General features: G+C 42.5%; 1 protein-coding gene across 1 annotated transcript in view; it reads right to left on the reverse strand.

Annotated features, from left to right (window-relative positions):
- The window catches only part of Cep120 (centrosomal protein 120), a 63,614-nt gene that overhangs the window by 19,807 nt on the left and 22,841 nt on the right, over positions 1 to 20,966 (reverse strand). The window contains exons 12-19 of the mRNA XM_028871837.2: positions 20,302 to 20,484; positions 16,780 to 16,876; positions 16,546 to 16,698; positions 15,695 to 15,784; positions 10,928 to 11,020; positions 9,433 to 9,594; positions 6,370 to 6,492; positions 40 to 138 (exon numbers count right to left, since the gene is read on the reverse strand). Coding sequence (XP_028727670.1) covers positions 40 to 138; positions 6,370 to 6,492; positions 9,433 to 9,594; positions 10,928 to 11,020; positions 15,695 to 15,784; positions 16,546 to 16,698; positions 16,780 to 16,876; positions 20,302 to 20,484 — 1,000 coding nt within the window. The remainder of the gene's footprint in view (positions 1 to 39; positions 139 to 6,369; positions 6,493 to 9,432; positions 9,595 to 10,927; positions 11,021 to 15,694; positions 15,785 to 16,545; positions 16,699 to 16,779; positions 16,877 to 20,301; positions 20,485 to 20,966) is intronic.

Genomic DNA, 20,966 nt, shown 5'->3' on the forward strand with positions numbered 1-20,966 from the left:
GGAGACTCACGAAGACAGAGTCCGCTCCCAACCACATACCTGCTTGAGTCTGGCAAGTTCTTTCAAAGCTCGTCCCCACTGCTGCTTGTAATGCAGTTTAGACTTGGTTGCAGATTCCAACTTTCTTTCAAGTTCAACCTAACAGTGATTAAAATCATATCAAGTGAAACACTATACCACTGTGTGCAATCACTGAAAGATAATATATACAAAGAGTCGGGCTTAAGAAAAGAGTTTATACAGCGTGACATATGACACAGTCTAAAGCTGTTATATAATTTACTATAAATATTATGGCACATGAACATTTTCTTGTTTAAAATATAGTATTATTTTTATTGCCTTGAAGGCTAGACTAAAAAGAACTGAATTAGTCTTAACCTCCAGACAGTTACTATAAATGTATTTAAATGTGTATATTAAACAGAGTGAAAAATACATTCATTTTTTTTAACAAAAGACAGCTCTAACTGTTAACATTCCGCTTCAGCTGGCACTCTAATCTCAGTAGGCTGCTTTTCCGTATGAAGGCCTATGATTAGGTGGGATTCTGTCTTGTAATAAGGAGAGCTGGGGAGATACTTTCTTAACTTTTGGCAAAACCACAGAACACTGGAAACAGTACAGTGTTTTATCAGAAAGCAAATTACTAAGAGATGCAAAGTCAAAAATGTAAAAATATTTTAAGAATGTTAAAATAAACCCAAGAGGAAGAAAAATAATGTTCCTTAATAACACACATCTCACTTTTATTTTCTATCTTTCCTGAAATATATAAAGAAAAACACTAAAGTGATTCAATTAAAAATCTGGTTATTTATGCTTGCAGCAGGCAATCTGTTGTGCATGAACTAAAGCCAACTTGGCTATGCTCTGGAATGTACTCACTCAGTGCTTAAAACCATGTACCAAACAAATTCATGCAGCCAGCAGACAGTTTTACTATTAAGTGATAATGTAATAATCTGCTTGAATTACAGGAAAACACTGTTACTCTGAACTAGCTCATTTTTTTTTAAACTCAAGTTTAGTTTTTCCCATACATATAACTCCTAATGTTTTAGGAGAAAAACAAAAATGAAGACACTATAAAAATTCTAATGTTAGAAAATTCAGAGCAAAGTAAAATGACAGGAAAAGCAGACTGCCAAGTCCCTGTCACAAAAGACCAGAACATTCTCTGCAGTTATATATGACTCCTTGGAGTGGAGGTCTCTCTGCTTTACAAATCCCTAGTGCTTGGATTCAGATGTGTTGACATTTCCCAACTAGACTCAAGCATCTTGAGCTGAATGATATTGCTGAGATTACTGAAGATAATCCCTCCACTTATGCCCAGTGATTCATTTACTTCACTTGGTAATTTAACAACATGCCGTACCTCAGAGGAGTAGAGACAGTCTTTGAGAGCATGCATATGGGTCCTGGACAAGGTCTGCATCCTGGACCAGACCAAGGATGAGGCCTAATGGACCTGCTCCAACAGTAAAAACTAGGCAGTTCTATCAGTTTTGCATAAATACAAAAATAATTCATACTTTTATAGTTATATACACTAATTTAAAACACATGTGTCATTCTGCACATAATATTTTTATTCCTAAAAACTTACTGGCAAATCTGAGGCACAAATTCATTACTATCAAAAATCCCTAACTTTTTTTTTTTTTTTAAGGATATGGTGCTTGTGATTCTAAAGAATTATATGGGCCTGATTCCTAGAATAGTACATATAGCCAAAAAATTGTGGTTTTTATTTTATTATTTACTAAAACTAAAATATAATCACAACACTTCTCTCTTCCCTTTCCTCCCTCTAACTGTTCCCATGTCCCCTTTACTCACTCTCAAATTCATAACCTCTTTTTCTATTATTTTTATTATATGTATATATGTAGGTATATATACATAAATATATAAAACAATCAACTGAATCCATTTAATGTTGCTTGTATGTATATGTTCTATGGCTGACTACTTGGATATCAATTTGGGGGATCATCCATGGGAAAAGCTACCTCTCCATTTCTCATCAGTCTTTGTGCTGCTAGTTCTTTGTTTAGGGGTGGGACCCAGTGAGCGCCCCCCTTCCAAGTTAACATGTCTATTTATGCTGCCTTTGTTCAGGTCTTTGCTAGGCAGCCATAGTGTTGAGGGTGTGTGTGTGTGTGTGTGTGTGTGTGTGTGTGTGTGTGGTTGGGGGAGCATCTATCTCATTTCTAGAATACATTCTTAGAAGATTTCCAAATTGTTAATAATTTCAGGGTATTCAAAAGCCAACTTAAAAGTCCTTAGTGTTAGTGATTTCTGGAATCCTTTTTTTTTTTTTGAGGTAGGATTTTGCCATGTGGCATCAACTGACCTTGACTTCTTGACCTCTTGCACTAACAGCACTGGCACTACAGGAGTGCACCACCATCCCTGGTTTGTACTGGTGGAAATTTTATTTGGGGTTTCATGGTTCCATGACTCAAGTGACAGACACACCATGAGTTAAGTTAAATACCCCTAAAACGAGAGAGCTCAGGACCTAAGTCAACCCAGACTGCAGAAGACAAATGTCCCGAATCCCCTATCAACGGCACAGCATTCTTTTTTGTCTTTAGTCCATTCCCAGGTCTAACCTCCACAAGGAGCTACATTTGTCCCTTGAGACACTTCCAGACTTCCTTTCCATTTCTAATGCCGCCTGAGCGGCCCAAGCTTTTCTAGTCTCACTTGGACTATGAAAGTGTCTTGTCTCATCCCAGTTTTAAATGTCTGCAAGTCCTGCAAACTGCGATCATCAATTCACTCTCTGCTGAAAAATTTACTACAGCTATTCGCCTAGATCCAAAATATAATTTCTGTACTTTTTGCTCAACCTACTTCTTCAGGATTCTTCAACAGGAAACCTCACTGTCCAGCCATGTTTGTGTCCCTGTGCCCTGCAGCCCTCCTCCCCTCTCTGTCTGGCCTACCAATTCTTCTTCTCTTTTGTCTCTTCCGCTTGCCTACATCTTAGAGTTCACCTCAGATTTTACGTCTGTCTGAGGCTGTCTCCAATCTGTGACGTAGGAAACACCAAACGGTTTCCTTTGGAGTAGGTCAGTCAGGGTCAGTTACTACTCTGGGTCACCTCTGCAAGCACTCAACAGGGTTTAAAAGTACAGTACTCAACGGATAATATGCTTTCACTCTCTTGCGCAGCTTTCCTATTTGGTCTAAGAATGGTGACACACTAGATACCACAATGTTCTTAAATACTACCCAAATTTTAGAATGATTAAAAATGCTGACGTTCTCTAAATATGTTCATTTTTCAAACTCTGTATAAAAAACAAAATTACTTTTAAAGAGAAAAAGAGAAACACTGTATGAAAGTAGCTGTCGGTGGATGTAACTGAGCTTTGTTTTTTGAGATAACTGAGGTATGAGAATCTTCAAAATGAGAGTTTGGACTCAGGTTTCAGGAGGTCAAAATTACTTTCACAATTCTGCTAATCTATTGCTGTCTTTGCTTTCTATATTTTAGTTTTTAAAGTCCCAATAATTTACAAACTATGTAAAGAATATTTTCTTTCCTGGTGAAGGAAAACTCACAAACTTGGGTACAATGGTTCGCAACTGTAATTTCAGCAACCAGGATGATCACACCACGTTTGGGCCAGCTGAGGCTACGAAGTGGGTGCTAGACCATCTTGAGATAGTAAGTGTAAGAACCAGTTTGAAAACAATGAAAAGGGGGTGGGGTGGGGTACAAGAAGAGGACTCAGAGGGGGAAGTGCTTGCAGCACAAACCTGATAAAGTTGAGACCAACCCCTTGGAACCCACAGTGGAGGAGAGAGCCGACCCCCAAAGTTGTCCTCTGACGTCCACAACATGCCCCGTGGCATGCAAGAGGCCTGCATCGACAGGCACACATACAACGGTAAAATTCAATTGAAAAAAAAAAACCCACAAACTATTTACATGTGTAATAATAAAAGAAACCATGAGTTATTTGGTAAGACTCTATCTTTGTGTTCACTTTGGACTCTTTCGATGAAAATGGGTATGTTTATTAAGAACAGGTAGGCAGGCATGTTGCCACACACCTTTAAACCCAGCACTAACAGGGCAAAGGCAGGAAGAACTCTGAGTTCAAGGCCAGCCACAGCTACAACAGTGACTCTGTCTTTAAAAGAAAAAAGAAAGAAAAGAAGTGAAGCTCTTCCTCCGACACTGGTGAGGGCTGTTGAGTCAGTTCAGACCCTGGCTCACGGGCTGGCACTTCTATGCTTTTATCCGCGACTATTTCAGAATAAGACTGTGCCCTCTTCTGGTTCCCGAAAGACTTACAAGGAATTTCCAGAAAAGCTAAAAAGTTGTTCTCCTGTACATTGACAACATGCAGGAAGCATGCTTTGTTCTAATAGAGACAGTTCACGGAACCATTTCTCTCAACACGTTCATTCCTGGTATTCCTAATACCTAGTACTTAGTGGTTAATGAGTCTCATTCTTTCCATTAAGCAAAACCGGCAAAATGAAGTTTAAAAGTGACTTGAGTTTTATTTCTATGGTGGCTCTTGTAACATCCATACACATAAAAATAAGTACAAAATTATTTTTAAAGAGAAAAAGAGAAACACTGCATGAAAGTAGCTGTCGGTGGATGTAACTGAGTTTTGTTTTTGAGATAACTGAGGTATGAGAATCTTCAAAATGAGAGTTTGGACTCAGGTTTCAGGAGGTCAAAATTACTTTCACAATTCTGCTAATCCATTGCTGTCTTTGCTTCACTCCTTGATGAGTGTGTTTTGGGGAGGGGAGGGGGAGGGAGGAGAGGGGGAGGGGGGGAGGGATGGGAGGAGGAGAGGAGGGGAGGGGGATGGGATGGAGGGGAGGGGGGAGGGGAGGGGAGGGATGTACATGTGAAGGTCAGAAGGCAACGTTTGGGACTTGGTTCTCTCCTTGCACACGTCCAAGGACCCAGCTCCGGCTGTGGAGCTTGGTAGCATGCACTCTTACCTACTGAACCATCTTGCCTCCCTCAGGTTTATATTTTAAACACTTCCAGTTTATTTTTTAAGCCTACAGTTATCTAATTAATAACAATTTATCTATAGATAAGAAATATATCTTTTTCCTGGGATGTATGAAGGGCTATGAGAGTGAACAGTTTAGAACCACGACTCAAAGGCAATCAGCCCAAAACTTTTAGTTGGTCACTATACTTGGGTCTTTCTCTAAAGAGGCAGGTCATATCTTTCCTTTTTTAAAAATAAAGAAAATGTAACTCTGGCTCAACTACGTAACTCTGGCTGTCCTGGACCTCACTCTGCAGACCAGGCTGGCCTTGAACTCTCAAGAGATCCCCCTGCCTCTGCCTCTGGAGACTAGGATTAAAGGCGTGCACCACCACGTCACGCCTGTTCATATCCTCTTAAACACCAGTTGGATTTCTTTTCAAAATGTGAAGATCCGTTACTCTTCTATTTAAAACCCTTGAATAGTATCCTATCATTAACTTTTATGTTGGTTGTTTTTAGAAAAATTATTTAAATTTTTTCATTTTAAGTAAAATCATTTATTCTACTTAACTCACAAAAACACAAAGCTAGTTTCCGGAAGCCACTCAAACAAACACCTGCCTAGTCACAAATTCTCAGTGAGCTGCTCTGCAGTTCAATGGCTATTCTAAAGTAATGGAGCTTCACTGGGGGGTTTACTCTTTCACCATCAATTAGAGTTTTATTCACGTATCAACCACAAAGAAAGAAAAAGGGAAAAAACAAACTATGATAACATGCAAACTAGAAGAAAAAATTAGCGTTCTCCCCATTTCATGGCCCGTGCATCCTGCTGCTTGCATTCCATCCCTCATCAAATTTGAACTTGTCAATTTTACTCATAAACATAAGATATAACATAAAAAGTAACAAGTATGGCAGCTGCAGGGGCACTTGAGTGAACTGGGACAGGACACTGGCTGTACATTTTTTCTAAACACACCTACTCCCATTGTAAAGCTGGCTCTTTAACCTTTTGTTTGTTTGGTTTTTTTGAGAGTTTCTCTGTGTCGCTCTGGCTGTCCTGCAACTCACTCTGTAGACCAGGCTGGCCTCGAACTCTGAGAGATCACCTGTCTCTGCCTCCCAAGGGCTGGGATTAGAGGCGTGCACCACCACTGCCCAGCCCTGACAGTTTTTTTACTTCCTTTATTCCTATAGTAGTCAGTTCTGTTCACAACTCAACATTCTATTCGTGCAAGCAAGTCAGCCGACGTCACACACCTTGCACTCACTGACCAGTGCAGCACAGCAATGCATACACGCGTATAATTAGTGACTTTTTAAGTTGGTCACGGGAGCGAGTTACACGGGAGACAGGCATTGACACAGGTACCTTTTCCAAGGTGAGGAGATTTATTTCCGACTGCAGCCGTATTTCTGGTTTGTTGCTTTGTTGATCCTTGAACTGGTGGAACTCTTTTTCTAAAACCTTATACTTGTTTTCAGCATCATTAAGCTGTATGTAAACAGAAAGTATATTAGAGCTGTTCTACGTAGCTGTTTGAAAGCAATCATAAGCAAGTCTTGACACTGTACAACCTGATTAACAGTGTCATTAATATTCTAAAACATGTTACGGTAGAACATTTGGAAAACACATAAAAGAAAAAAAAGAAAATGGTCAGTATGTAAGAATTCAACAAATTAACTAACAGAAAAGCTTTTTCTATTTTCAACTAGGTAAAAAAAAAATTAAGGACCAAAGGGCTAAACACCTGAAGCAATGCAGAGACCCACGGGCTCCAGCAGAGACTCCTCATCTGCAGAACTGACGCCTTCGCACACTCCCAACACTTGGTAAGTTAGGGGAGGGGGCAGGAGTAGGCAGCTTAATTAAGTACTTAACTAAGGGTGGACAGATACTCGTTTGGCTGAGCATGGCTCTGTAAGCTTTGGACACTTGTCATCTTTAGAAGAAGCTGCTGCTCTCGACAAGTTTCCACATAATTCAGTTTTCCAAAATCAGCAGAAACCATTCTGAAGTATCACACTTTTAAAAATGCTTGTGTTTTGTGTTCTGGATGTAGTGTCCATACACACATGTGTGTGGATGCAGAAGTCAACATCAGTATCTCTCACAGTCACTCTCCACCTTAGACTCTGAAAGGAGCTCTCACTCAGACTGACTAGATGGTGAGGCAACAAGCCCCAAAAAGCTGCCTGTCTTAGCCTCCGCCCAGTGCTGGGATTCTAGGCACACACCACCATTCCCAGCTTCGACCACGGTGCTTGGGACCCCAACTCAGGTCCAGACATTTGCTCGGCAAGCACCTTCTCTCCAAGCCGTCCTCCTAGCCCCCACTGTCATATTTTAAGCGAGAAATACACTAATAGTATATTTGGTTCTTCACCGTTCAGGGACATTGTCATACGCAGTTACTGCTGTTACACTCCAGTTGGGAAGGTCAAAGCTGTTAGGGCATGGTGGACTCTGTCCTTGGGGAATCATCTATCGCTTTTACCTATTTGAATACAGATACTTTTGTCTTCATCAGCTCTCTTTGTGTTTAACTGTCTCTTCTACCAGTCTAATTAGAGTGGCCTATTTAATATACACAACCATGTCAGTATAATGGCCTCAAATTTCTCTTATGCATAAAATGTGCCATGCACAGGTCAAAGACTTTGCTCCTTGAGCAAATTGGAAAATTCACCTGTCTCTCTCCTGATGAAAATTGTGCATCAAGAATAAAGATGTGCCTTGGATAATGTTTCCAAAATACCAATTCTCACCAAGGCTCTTGCTACAGAACTGTGAGTTGGGATGGTGTGGATGTGACAGGGGATGGAGATGTGTGTTCCAAGCACTCCCCTGACTCTGTGATGCCTTTGCTAAACCTTCTTGAGCTAGAAGGAAAGCACTACTACCGGTGAACCCATGACAAATACCTACTTTTGAATTAAGTGAGACCCACAGTAACAACCAAATTCCCATTTACAACCATGTAAACAATGTGGCTGAGAGAACCCTGAGCCACTATGGAAACTATTCCTGACAGAAGGCCCCGAAGCATTCATCATATACATCTAATCTACACTGACATTTTTCAAGAAAGATAAGCTGGATTTTTAACAGCCTGATCTTTCCCTCCCTTTTCTACAAATATTTATTGAGTCCCTATCACTGCCGACACCGGGCTGGACTCCAGGACAGAGCTATAAACCAAACAGTTTTTATGGAGCAACAATCTGAAACTGATTAAATGATCATTAAATGAAAATAAAAACTGGTACATTGTAAAGAAAAAGAAAGCAATATTACAGAAGTACATTTAACATAAGCTTGACATGGATTTGGAAATAGTTGGGGTAAGAGACATTTTGCTGAAAGTAAAGGAAGGGCCGATGGAAAACAGAACCCTATGAGATCTTGTGGGGGAAGCAAGCAGGGTGCTCACAGGAGACCAGTGTGGCTACAAAGTCCATAGCAGAGGTGAAGGGTTGGGGGTGATGGCAGACAGAGGGATGGGGAGAAACTGTGCAGGCTGTGGGCTAGTGGTACTGATCACCACCCTATGAACGGTGAGGAGGCAGTGGAAGGTTCCAGAGTGCCATGCTTCCCAATGTTCAGAACCACCCAGCTGCAACATAAGCTCAGACGACCATCGTCACACACACGACACTCGAGGAGCAAGGGGAGTGTAATGGGAAGATGTTGGTTTAAATGTCTTTAAAATGTCCACGTAAGGATATCAAAGAAGCAGTCTGAAGCGGTCTAGAGTGCAGAGACAAGGTCTTGACTGTAAACGTGGAAGAGTAGAAGTAAGTCCTGAGCTTGGAGCAAGTTGGAAGCTTAATGGCTAGACAAGGGAAAAGAGAGGCTGCAGGCAGCACAGGAGGAGGCCGGGGGTGGAGGAAGGTGTGTGTGTGTGTGTGTGTGTGTGTGTGTGTGTGTGTGTGTGTGTGTGAAAAAGATATTCAAAACTAAGAATGACAGTGTAGACGTGGGTACAGTTCAGCAAATGATGTGGACATGAGGATACTCATTCCACCTAAGTAACCTGGCTGGGGAGGGGGTGTCCAGCAATGGCCTGCAGGGATGGGCACATGGAGGGACTTAAACTGAGGCTGCAAGAAGGGAGACACTTGTCTTCCAGAATGTAGGTTCTAGAAAGCACTGGATTATTTTAGTATACTTCTAACATTAAGGTCCTAATGAATATCTATGTTGCTAAAAAGGAGATTTACAGAAAGCTTTTACACTGTAAGTTACCTGGAATCCTCCAGTTTCACACAAATGGTTCTAAGAGCACGAAAATTATACTAATACAGTCCTTAGCTTTAACTTAGAGAGAAAACCCCCCTTCAAGCGGAATCTCCACAGTGAGCACAACAGTCCACCCCACAGCGGGGGTGACCCGTGGTGCAGCGTCTCGAGGACCAGCCAACTCAGCACCTGCTGCTGGAGCCGGTGCTTGTCCTCTTCCAGCTGCTTCAACTTCAACCTCTCCAGCTCCACCTGGTGAATACAGTCGTCTCGGGCCCTGCGGACAGAGTCCTGAAGTTCCTGCAGGTTCCGCTCCCGTTCTGACTGCAGTTCCTTTCTCTCTCTTTGAAGCTGAAAAGAAAAGCACCGTTAGGAGGCTAGCTCACCACTACCTGCATGATGCTCTTCGGCTCCTGGCCTTAGGTTAGTCAATGTTCAAAACACTTATAAACTAAGCTGGGGAAATGGCTCAGTCCACAAGTAGTTGCCTCATGAGCACAATGACCTGAGCATGACCCCCAGAACCCACATATGAAAGCACAGTGGTGAACACTGTGTCCCAGCTGGGGAGGAGACTGGCGGATCCTGGAGCTCTCCAGCAAGCCCAGCCTGCCTAGTGAGCTCCGGTCTCAAATAGTCTGTGGAAGTCATCCCTAAGAACAACTCAAGGCTGTCCTCCAGCATGCAGACACAAATGTGCATGCACACACAAGAGCATGTGCATGCCAAAATGCATGCGCAGATGCATACATAACAAGAATACTAACTTCATGTCCTCTTTAGTTATAGTTATTGGACTTAAATGTTTATATATACTGATTTTCAATCACTTAATGCTAATAATATACAAGCCACACACAACTTATATAAATCCAGTTGAAAAGGTCCTAACCACTTAAAACTCATTTTTATTATATAAAAATGTGACTGAGTTTCTTTCTTCAACTAGAAGTTTCTAATTTCTGCCTAACCATTTAGAAGATGAATTTAGTTAGGCCAATACACCTAAAAACACATTTAAAAACTCCAGAAATGTAAACAATAAAGTCAGAGTATTTACTGATGAAACCTTAAACATTAGTTAGAGAAGGGACATATATACAATATGGGAAAATTGTAGCTACTTATGTTTTATATGCTTATAAATTTAATATAATTTATGTGTACTACACATTTATATTTTATAGAAAAGTCCTAGGGTATAATTTAGTTAAGACCTAATGTACTGTTGGCTATGTATCATGCTACAACAAATTTCCATGTGTCTTGTGATCCAATTTTTTTTAATGTGCAGCCCAGGCTGTATTCTGCCTCTACTTCTTGAGAACATGGGATCAAACCTTTAATGAGTAAGAGGGATAGTTTTTTCTCTCTGAGACCCATTCAGGTTTATACACCCCTGAGCATGCCCAACTTCTCTTCTCCAAGGAGTGAAATACTAATTCCTACACTGAATGGGAACGTTAACTCAGAACCATTACTGCAGAGATGAGCAAAAGGGAGTCAGTGACGGTGGCTATTCTGCTGAATCCTGGCACCCTAACACGCTTTACCCAGCTCAACAGCGGTTGTCCCATTTCTGAAACACAATATCCATGCAGTGCCTGTCACATTATACAGAGAACAAGTGGGAGAAGGATATGGACTCCACAGCCCAGGAATCAAGGTCAGAGAGATGCGATACCTCCACTTCCGCACTGGCAAGCTGCTGCTCTCGGGTCTCTAGCTCAGTTAGAGCTTTCTGAAGTTTGCCTTCTAGAATACTGTATTCAGCTACCTAAAACACACACACAAAAAAAAGAAAAATGATCTTCCTCATGTTCAAGACAACAGGTCCTTCCGGTAAAATAGTATCTGAGAATGAGAAAGAGACATACGATATGGACCAATTCAAAGCGGAAATTCTTCCATCTTCTGAAGAAGCAATCTTCTGCATGGACATCTGCACCGGGCATTCTCCTACTGAGAAGTCACCGGCGACACTACGGCCCGAGTCCTTTAGTCCTTTAGTCCCCTTTGCACCAGCAGCATCCCTGGATGTTTGTCTCTCTCAGGCGATAACTGGTTTGTTTGTTTGTTTGTTTGTTTGTTTGTTTTGTTGAGACAGATCTCTCTGTCTTGGAACTCACTATGTACACCAGGCTGGCCATAAACTCTGAGTTCCAGTCCCCCAAGTGCTGGGATTAAAGGCAAACACCACCACACCCATCCCAAGGTCTGTTTTTAGAAATGGAATTCTGTTCAGGATAAAAAGCCACCAGCAGAGCTTGCTCAGGGTGGAGGACTCACCAGTCCCTCAGGTGACCCTCTGTCCCTGGGACTTCCCAAAGCTTTCGTCATCACCCAGCTTCTAGGACCCAGCCCCTACCCCAGACCTTCTCTTCCCTGAGGTGGTGAGCGCCTGCTGTGGGGTTCTAGAAGTTAGAAGGACTCCACACTTGGACAGAGAAAAGAACACTGGGTCTCCACCTATCTGCTGCCGAGACAGCCTTCCCATCTCTTCTAGGCTGCTCTTCTCCAAGGTCAACACACACTGCATCTACTTCACATACTGTGATTTCTTCATTCTCTGAATTTAGTGGAGACAGACATCTAAGTTCAAAACTATGATATCCAGATGCAGCCTCACTAGCCCAGACACCAATAACCGCACTGCCAAAGCCTAGGGCAGGCAAGCGTCTATGATCCCCTTTGCTACTTCAAAACGATAGTCACCACACTGGTGGCAAAAACAATTCCCACAGGTCTGTCTGTAAAGGATGGATGACTATGCCAACCATCCATGTTAATTTGGTTGCAAAATCTGACACCCCCATTTTGATTTCTCAGGCTCAGCACACCAACCAATCTCCCAACTCAACGTTTACCTTGATCTATGGTAAGCACAACTTAACCAAATCATAGTGTAAAAGTACCCAAACATCTGTTCGCACCAGCAGCATCCCGGGATGCTTGTCCCTCTCAGGCGATAACCCCTCAAGGGAACTTAGCCTCTACTGACCCATACACCAAGGACTCCCCAACTATATCATGAGGTTAAACTTCCCTGTAGTTTCAGACAGACAGACCTACCTTATACATATCAAACTTAAAATGTATAAAAATTTTAAATCACAATCTTTTATTTTAATGAATATTTATTATATACCTAGCATATTCTGGGCAAGTGGAACCTGTATTCTGGGGGAGACAATATAATAAACCAGTGCAGCTCTAATGTCAGTCAGTGTCAGGAGACTTGGTGCCAGGGGCAGGAAGGGGCACTACTAGGGATATGGCAGTCAGAGAAGCCTCCCTGACGTGATTCTGAGCATCTCCAGGGAAAAGTGTCCCACACATCCCTAGGAAAGGGGGAGGCTCAGCACGTGTGGAGCTAAGGAAACAGTGTGGTGGGAACAGACAGAAAGGGCATGAGGTAGAAGAGGAAGCCAGGGCACAGATCACCTAACGCCCTCTATGTTCCGCTAAGAACTCCATTTTATCCTATGCTGAGTTTTCACCAGGGGAGAGTACTTACTTCTGTCCTCCATTTTAAAGGTGTGGTCTTGGGTCAACAAGGATAGGACAAGGTAAAGAGGTTAGGGAGGAAAGACAGACACTAAGTAAATGGTAACTGCAGCCGGGAGGTTGTGCTGCAAGTCTTTAATCCCAGCACTCCGGAGGCAGAGCCAGGCGGATCTCTGTCAGTTCGAGGCCAGCCTGGTCTATAGATTGAGTTTCAGGACAGCCAGGACTACACAGAGAAACCCTGTCTCAAACAAACAAACAAACAAACAAACAAACACCAAAAAAAGCTTTACCCAAGGATACAGTGATGAGTGTTGGATGTGATGCAAAGTGGTTGCTTTCTAAACATTTTCTGAATGGGAAGCCTAAGGCCGTGCTAAGGGACTAGGCTCACAAGAGCACTAAGGATGACTTGCTTGCAGTCTCAACAACTAAGGAAAAGGTAATGTCTTTACTTACATGGGAGCAAGTGGACAGCTCCACAGAGAAGGCTGATGGGACTGCGGCTTTCGGCAGGCTGGACCTGAGGTGCCCCTTAGACACTCAGCCTGCAGTGCAGCAAGGCAGCTGAGGGGCCAAGCCGGGTCCAGCGCAGGGGTCAGAGGTCAGGTGGAGCTCACACATGTGTGTATAATGTATGCATTCTGATACATCTAATGCCAAGAAAGTGGATGAGCTCACCCAACAGGTGAGGGTGGACAGAACAAAGGACACACACAAGGACAGGCCCCGAGACAAGCCCGTCAACTCAGTACTGGGACGCTGGATCTAGCACGAAAACCGGGAACAAGACAAGAGAAGAGTAGGACGTGAGAGGCATACAGAGAAGGAGGCCGGGTGACTCCACAGAAGGGAAGGACGGACAGGCATCGTCCAGGAAGAGAAGAGCTGTGACCGCAGCTATTGTGGGAGTCTGAGAGCGGGCTGAATGGAGGAGGCACTGGGCTGGGAGGGCAGCACTGAGGACCCCAGCAGCTCTTAAAAAGCCCATTCCCTCTTCCCCTCTCCATAACCCTCTTCGTTTACTGCTCTGGGGGCAGAGGACGCCCTGGGTGAATGTGTAAGGAGTGGAGGAAGCCCTGGGCTGTGTATCGTTGACATGGGCACAGCCATGTCAAGGACTCCAATGCCCCGTTTACTAATGGTTGGCCAGTGTATACAGAAACTAGCAACCCCAGCCTCCTCCTGCTGGAGACTACAGCCTAAGGCTGCTCCCCTACAGAGACCCCTCACCCAGACGAGCTCACCTTTCCTCCTGCCCTGCACACAGAAGCACCAAGTAGGCGGTGTCCTTCATCAGAACAAGCACAGCCCACCCAATCCCAGCTTTTGATTAGACGTCTGTCTCTGTCATTTCCTCTTTCTCACGTTGTCCCAGTCAGGTTTTCAGGACCCAGCCATGTAGGATGTGGTATACCACATTCATCTTCATGTGTAAATACAGCTTTCCTGGTCTCCCTGACTTTTACATTCCTTTATTCCCTCTACTGGGCATCTATCAGGATGACTATTCCCTTAAATAAAAAATTGGATCACCTATATCCTTATACATATTAAAAAAAAAATTCACTTAAAGGTCTTCTAAAACCTGCTGGGTGGTGGTGGCACAGGCGCACACCTTTAATCCCAGCACTCGGGAGGCAGAGGCAGGCAGATCTCTGTGAGTTCAAGGCCAGCTTAGGCTAGAGTGAGTTCCAGGACAGGCACCAAAACAACACAGGAAACCCTGTCTTGAAAACAAAACAAAACAAAAAAGGTCCTTTAAACCCCCTTTTCTCAATCGAAGTCATTACCCAAATGTCAGAACACAGAAAACAAGCAGCTACTGTCTTCTCTTAAAATGGTGTGTTACCGTCTGGATGTGCAGACGGAAGCTAACAGTGGCGGCTCTGGCCATGAGGATGCCACGCTCTAAGTTACACAGACAGAAGAGCACCCACTCCACTGTGATCTCCTAAATCTACCAGCTCCTTTAGGCCATCCCCATCCACCTGTCACTTCAGCTCTGAGGCACCTTTCCTCTCATCCCAAGGACATTTGTTAACTAAGTATTTTGTCTTCATGTGCCCTGTGGTTGAAAGGATGTGGTAAACTAGAATGTGCTGAGATGTCTCCTCCTCCATACCATCAGTATCTTATTGTGGAGCCTTTCGAGGGTCTCCAAGCTTTCTTTGTTTAGAATGCCTTCGAGACACACCAGACAGTGTCTACTAAATTCCAAAAATGCAGACATGACCTGACCTGTGAAGAACTTCCTCAAACTCCCTGTGTGTGGCTGATGCAGCCTGCTTTGGGAAGACAAGATGGCTACATGATGGACAATCATGTGTAAGGCAGATTAAAATTTTATCAGCTATTCTGGAATGCAGAACAACAACTATGTGTACATCATTCATTCAGGTAAACTATAAAAGTATTAAAGAAGTTATATATTGTTAAAAAAAGTTTCACATAAAAAAACAACAAATGGACAGAAAGGGCTCAGACATTCTGTACACAAAAGTACTATAGTATTAATTAACCTCTCAAATTAGTTCATCTTTTGAATTCTAAAACTTTAATATTTAAAAATTCATTAGCATAAAAGGAAATGGTCCAAGGAGTAACTTAGCTTGTCTTAAAACTTCAAAACATTAATCTACCGTCCAGCTCTCTTGAATTCAAGAATATGTAATATATGAGCCCTATCCACCATTTTTGTTATATAAAGCTCAAAAGTAAACAAGGACAATATTTAAGACATGCGCAGGCCCAGTTAAAGAGCATTTCTTAGGAATGGAGACTTTAAAGTATCCTTTGGCTTTGCTCAGGGCTCGTTAGTTACAGTTTGTCTGTCTCGTGCTGGGAATTAATGTTTATTCCATTCCAAAGACTGCGAAGCAGCTAAAGCGACTATTACACACACTCTCCCTTTCCTCTCTGTTTTCGCCCACGCTTTCTTTACCTTTTTCTTCACTAGTGACTCTCTTTCCCGGTCCCTCTTTTTCCACTCTTCTGCAAGAGCTTGCATGTGAGCCAATTCTTTCTGCTTCAGCTGCAAAAGGAAGACAACAGTCACTTGAAAACGACAAATATTCAAATAAGCAAAAGAAGTTTTCAGTTTCAGAACTAACACTGATCACCAATGCCACTTAAACCTGCTGTTTTATTATTTTATGTGTTTGCATGTCTGTCTGAGCACCACATGCACGTCTGGTGCCCAACGAGGCCAGAAGAGGGCACCAGGGCCTCTGGGCTGGATAGTGTGATGTCAGCTTGACATAAGCTGAAGTCATCTGAGGGGAGGGAACCTCAGTTAAGAAAATGTCTCCAGAAAACTGGGCTGTACACAAACCTGTAGAACATTTTCTTAATTAGTGAATGATGTGGAAGATGTCATCCCTGGGCTGGTGGTCTCGGGTTCTATAAAAAAAAGCTGAGGAAGCCATGTGGAGCAAGCCAGTAAGCAGCATCTCTCTGTGGGGCTGGAGGGGCCTGCCATGAAGAGCTCAGACTGCTCTTACAATGGACCCAGCTTTGGTTCTGAGCAGCCACACCAGGCAGCTCACAATTGCCCACAACTGCAGATCCAGGGGCTCCAATGCCCTCTTCTCATCTGTCAGCAACTGTACTTGTGTGCATATACTCACACCAACACACATGCATACATGGGGCTAAAAAACAAAAATAAACCTTAAAGAGATTTTGTTGATAATCAAAGAAAGCTAGACAAGAACATGGAGAGAAAACCCAGTTGTAGAGAAGGAAAAAGTAAGAAGGTAGATGAAATAGAGATTCTTTATGATTTCAATCCACCTGATTTTCAAATATGTCTTCCTGCATCTCTTTCCACATCTCCAGCTCAAGCGCAGCCTTGTACTCCAAGGTCTCACGAGGCTCCATCTGGACCTCAGAAGGACAAGGAGCCGGAGGAGGAGAAGATGGTTTCTGCTGCACAGCAGACAGACCCTACAGTGGGAAAGAGAAGCACAGTGACATGTCCATCTACACCTCAGATCCTGGTGAGGGAAGCTGAAGCACTGTGTTTACCTGAGATGAGTCAGACACGAAGATCTCACGCATTTTCACTAGTCCATAGTCTTCCAGAGTCATCGTGTAAGAAAGATCTACTATCCGGTTATTCGACCTACAATGTAACAGAATTAAATGCAAGTTCACAGAAACATTTTTCTTTCCACTCCCCTAGTCTGCACTACACAGGAGTAACATTTCCTGCACCCACTTTCGCTATTCAAACTGGGCAGCCTCCATGGCCTTTGACCTCCCAAGTGTGCACTTTTACTTGACCAACAGGACATCTTAATACCTGCATTTACTAAAATCTACCTAACAGCTGTGTACTTGTTCTGAAACATGAAAAGGCTCAGCAACAAGTGGAACAGCCCACACATAGTTAATTACTGGATATTTACTAGCCCAGGCTGGCCTCGAACTCCCAGAGATCTGCCCGCCTCTGCCTGCTGAGTCCCGGGATTAAAGGAGTGAGCAGCCATGAGGCACTCTTTCCTATTCTGTCCCTCTGCAGATGTACAAGGATGCACAGTGACGGTTCCACCTCTTCTTGTTTGAATTAGGATTGGAGTTCTCATGTCCCACATTAATTTAAATGTTTTTCTTTTTTTTTTTTTTTTTTTTTTTTTTCGACTTTTCTTTGCTTTGCGCTTTCTGAACTCATTGGTACCCAGTGCTTGAACTTACAGAGATCGCTGTCTGCTCCAGTTGATTAAGCGTGCCCACCCCGCTTAAATGTTTTTCTTTTGATTTGTTGGGGAGCTAGGACCTTAATGCATGCTAAACAACACTTCTTCCACTGAACTACACCCGGCACAATAATGTGCTTTTTACTGCCTCTAAAACACACTTAATGAATTTACACAGTGAAATACACTCAGCAGCCCCCTACTCTTGGTTATGGAAGTTATTCAAAATTTGCCTCCTTTCTGGAATGAATACACACACGTTACTCTTTTCCTGAATATAAGCAGTGCTTTGAGATAATCCATGAAAGTAAGACAATTATATACTATTTTAGTCATAATTAGCATCTTCTGTATCACAGAACTGTATTACTTATTAAATAACAACAACAAAAAAAATTCAAGGAAAGGAAGATTTAAGCAACTAAAAAATATAATATTGTCTAAAATCAAAACTTTAATAAACAGATCTCATATAATGAATGGCTCTTTAGTTAACCAAATCCACATTTTTTTTCCAGTTTCACAATTTTTTTTTTAAATGAATGAAGTAAAATGAAGTACTTGGACCAGCAAAATGGCCCAGCAGGTACAGGCACTTGCTACCCAGCCTGATGACTTGACCTGAATCCCTGGAATCCAGAAGAAAACCAACTCTACAAAGTGGTCTTCTGACTTCCACGTGTATGCCACAGTATACACAAAGTAAAAGAAAAATGTTCAAGTGAAGCCCTACTATGTTGGAGAAAAAAGCCTGAACACCTGAAGTTCTCAGGTGAATCTAAAACGCTCTGTGTCCAAGGCAGAGCAATAAAAAATAGCTACAGCAGCATTAAAACAGCTCCAACTACTAATGACTTGCTAACATTCTTCTTGTGACAACAGAGGAGAATGCTGAGCTTTGAGAGAGAGTTTTTCTGTAACAAGAACAAAAGTAAAATGAACTCTGTTAACCAGATAACTGATTCTCCAGGCACTGGTCCATACCCACAGAGGGAGAAGGCATCTCACAAACCTTCCAGGCTCTGGATGTGACTCCGGGAGAGAAAAGAGTAAAGGGGAAATTTTTAGTGTTACTTTTAGATTTCAAATTTTTGCTGAATCTTACTTTTTCTCTCTACATTCTCACTAGGTTTTTACTTAAAGGAAATATGGTAGATAATATTAATTTGAACCTCAATTTTTATTGTTAATTCAAAAAAGGTAATTTAACAAATTCCAATGATAAAAATATGAAAACATGTTTTCACTGCAGCAATAAAGTTCAAGTAAAAGAAACATTATTCTCGTTTGCTTTCTGCTTCTATGATAAAACAATAACCCGGAGATACTTGAGGAGAGAAAGGTTTACTGGCTGACAGATCACAGTCCATCATGGAAGTCAGGGCAGGAACTGAAGAAAATACCATGGTGGAATACTGCTTCCTGGACCTTTCTGTCTCATGCTCAGCTAGCTTTCTTACACACTCTAGGCCCATCATCTTAGAGATGGTACCACCCACAGTGGGCTGGGCTCTCATATTAGTTAGCAATTATGACAACGCCACACAGATATGCCCCCAGACCTATCTGGTCAAGACAATTCTTCATTTCAGAGTCCTTCTTCCAAGATGACTTTCGTTATGTTGACAAAAACTAACCAGACCATTATTGTTACTCTTTTGTAGGTGCTGGTGACTGAACCCAGGGATTTGCACACGCCAGACAAGTGTTTTATCACTGCTATATGCCAAGCCCTTGGTGTTATATAATTTAAAAACCGTCACTGAACGCTAGCATTTATATCATTCTCAGTCTTTAAATTTCAGGCAAATTTCAAAATATTTTCAAGTGGAAAAAAATCACAGCTGAGGAGTAGACTTGATGCATTGTTTTTATCTAGAGGATATTAAAAAACTTGGGTGAATTTGGACCTTTTTTTTTGTTGTCGTTGTTTTACAGTTAATTTCCTCAAAGTGCAACAAACCTGGTTATATAACAACAACAACAAAAAGATGACAGCATTCCTAATGAACAGAACACAAAATATAAACTTCAGATAATGAGATCAAACAGCAGAGCTTCCTAACTGAGACCAGCAGACAGACAGCACCTGCTCAGTGTGCACAAAGTCCTGGACAAGACCCCAGCATCACAAATACAAGGACAACCAACAGCAAAGAACAGCTTCTTTGAAATTATCAAATTAAGGGGCTGGATTGACGGCCCAACTGTCAGGAGAACTTGCTACTCTTGCAAGACCCAAGTTTGGTTCCCAGCACCCAGATCAGGTAGCCCACAAGGGCCTGTAACTCCAGAGCCAAGGAATCTGATGCCCTTTCTGGTCTCCACATGTGGTACACATACATGTATAATTAGGCCCACACACATACACAGAAAAAACTGTCAGGTTAGGGGCAATGAGATGGTTCAGAGAGGCTCTATACATAGGCCTGACAACCTGAGTTCAATCTCTGTATCTCTCAGGTGGCAGGAGAGAACAGGCACGTCCCCCCATCCCCCGCCACACACACACACACACACACACACACACACACACACACACACACACACACTCGTACTCCCTTTCTCTCACAAAACATAAATAAATACATAAAACTTGCAATGATCAGGCTAAGGCGGAAAGGATAAACACTTAGCAGTCTGAATACGAATCATGGTATCATAGCCACAAAAACTCTTATACTCTTCTAAGTAAACGGGCATCAAAAGCTAACACACAAACCACAATAAGGTCACCCGCAGGTCAAAGAAGAACAGCCAGAAAGAGGACACGAGGGCCTGAGGGCTGTGGTTCTCGGCAGACTCCTCACAGGAAGGAGGGATATGAGAAGCTCTGCCGTGGGAGACTCACCCCTGTGCTGCCATGACGGGCACGCTCTCACTGTAAGTCTGCCGCCAACACTGTTCACCACCAGCGCCCAGAAACCGGGTCTTTTCTGCAGACAAGATGTTAGAAAGCTGGATTCTCGCAATCCCAAGGAGTAAGTCTTTACTCATTTTATCCTTGTGCCATAATTCAACCAGCAGTGGGATCCTAAGGAGAGAACCCGCGTCCACGATTATTACTCTGAAGCACTGCTTTCCAAACAACAGTCTTTGAATGCCTTCATACAGTTAGATGTTTGCTACCTGGGAAGTTATTTAGCATAATGGTTAAAAGCTCAGCTCCCCAGAGAACAAATATTTGTCTTTGTACCTCTAAAGAAAACTCTTCGAACACTGTTAATTCTCATAAGTCATTATAGAATCTGGAGGGAACCTTCATTCTATAGGAACATGTAAATCTGGGCTATGATACTCTGAGGAAAGCAGATTTCAATAGGCCCAATTTTCCTTGAAAAATCGATTTCCCATAACAAAAGTGAAAAATCAAGAAAATGTACTATGTTTGGTGGCTCATGAGCAAACCTAAATATTCTTCCTCCTTTGGAGGCGCTCTCGTTCCTCAATTACCTTACCACTTCCAACACCTAGGCTGGGACTTACAATAACCCAGGTTAAGCCTTGCCACAGGAC

This window comes from Peromyscus leucopus, chromosome 19 (genome assembly GCF_004664715.2).
Source record: "Peromyscus leucopus breed LL Stock chromosome 19, UCI_PerLeu_2.1, whole genome shotgun sequence".
In the NCBI taxonomy this organism is placed as follows: domain Eukaryota; kingdom Metazoa; phylum Chordata; class Mammalia; order Rodentia; family Cricetidae; genus Peromyscus; species Peromyscus leucopus.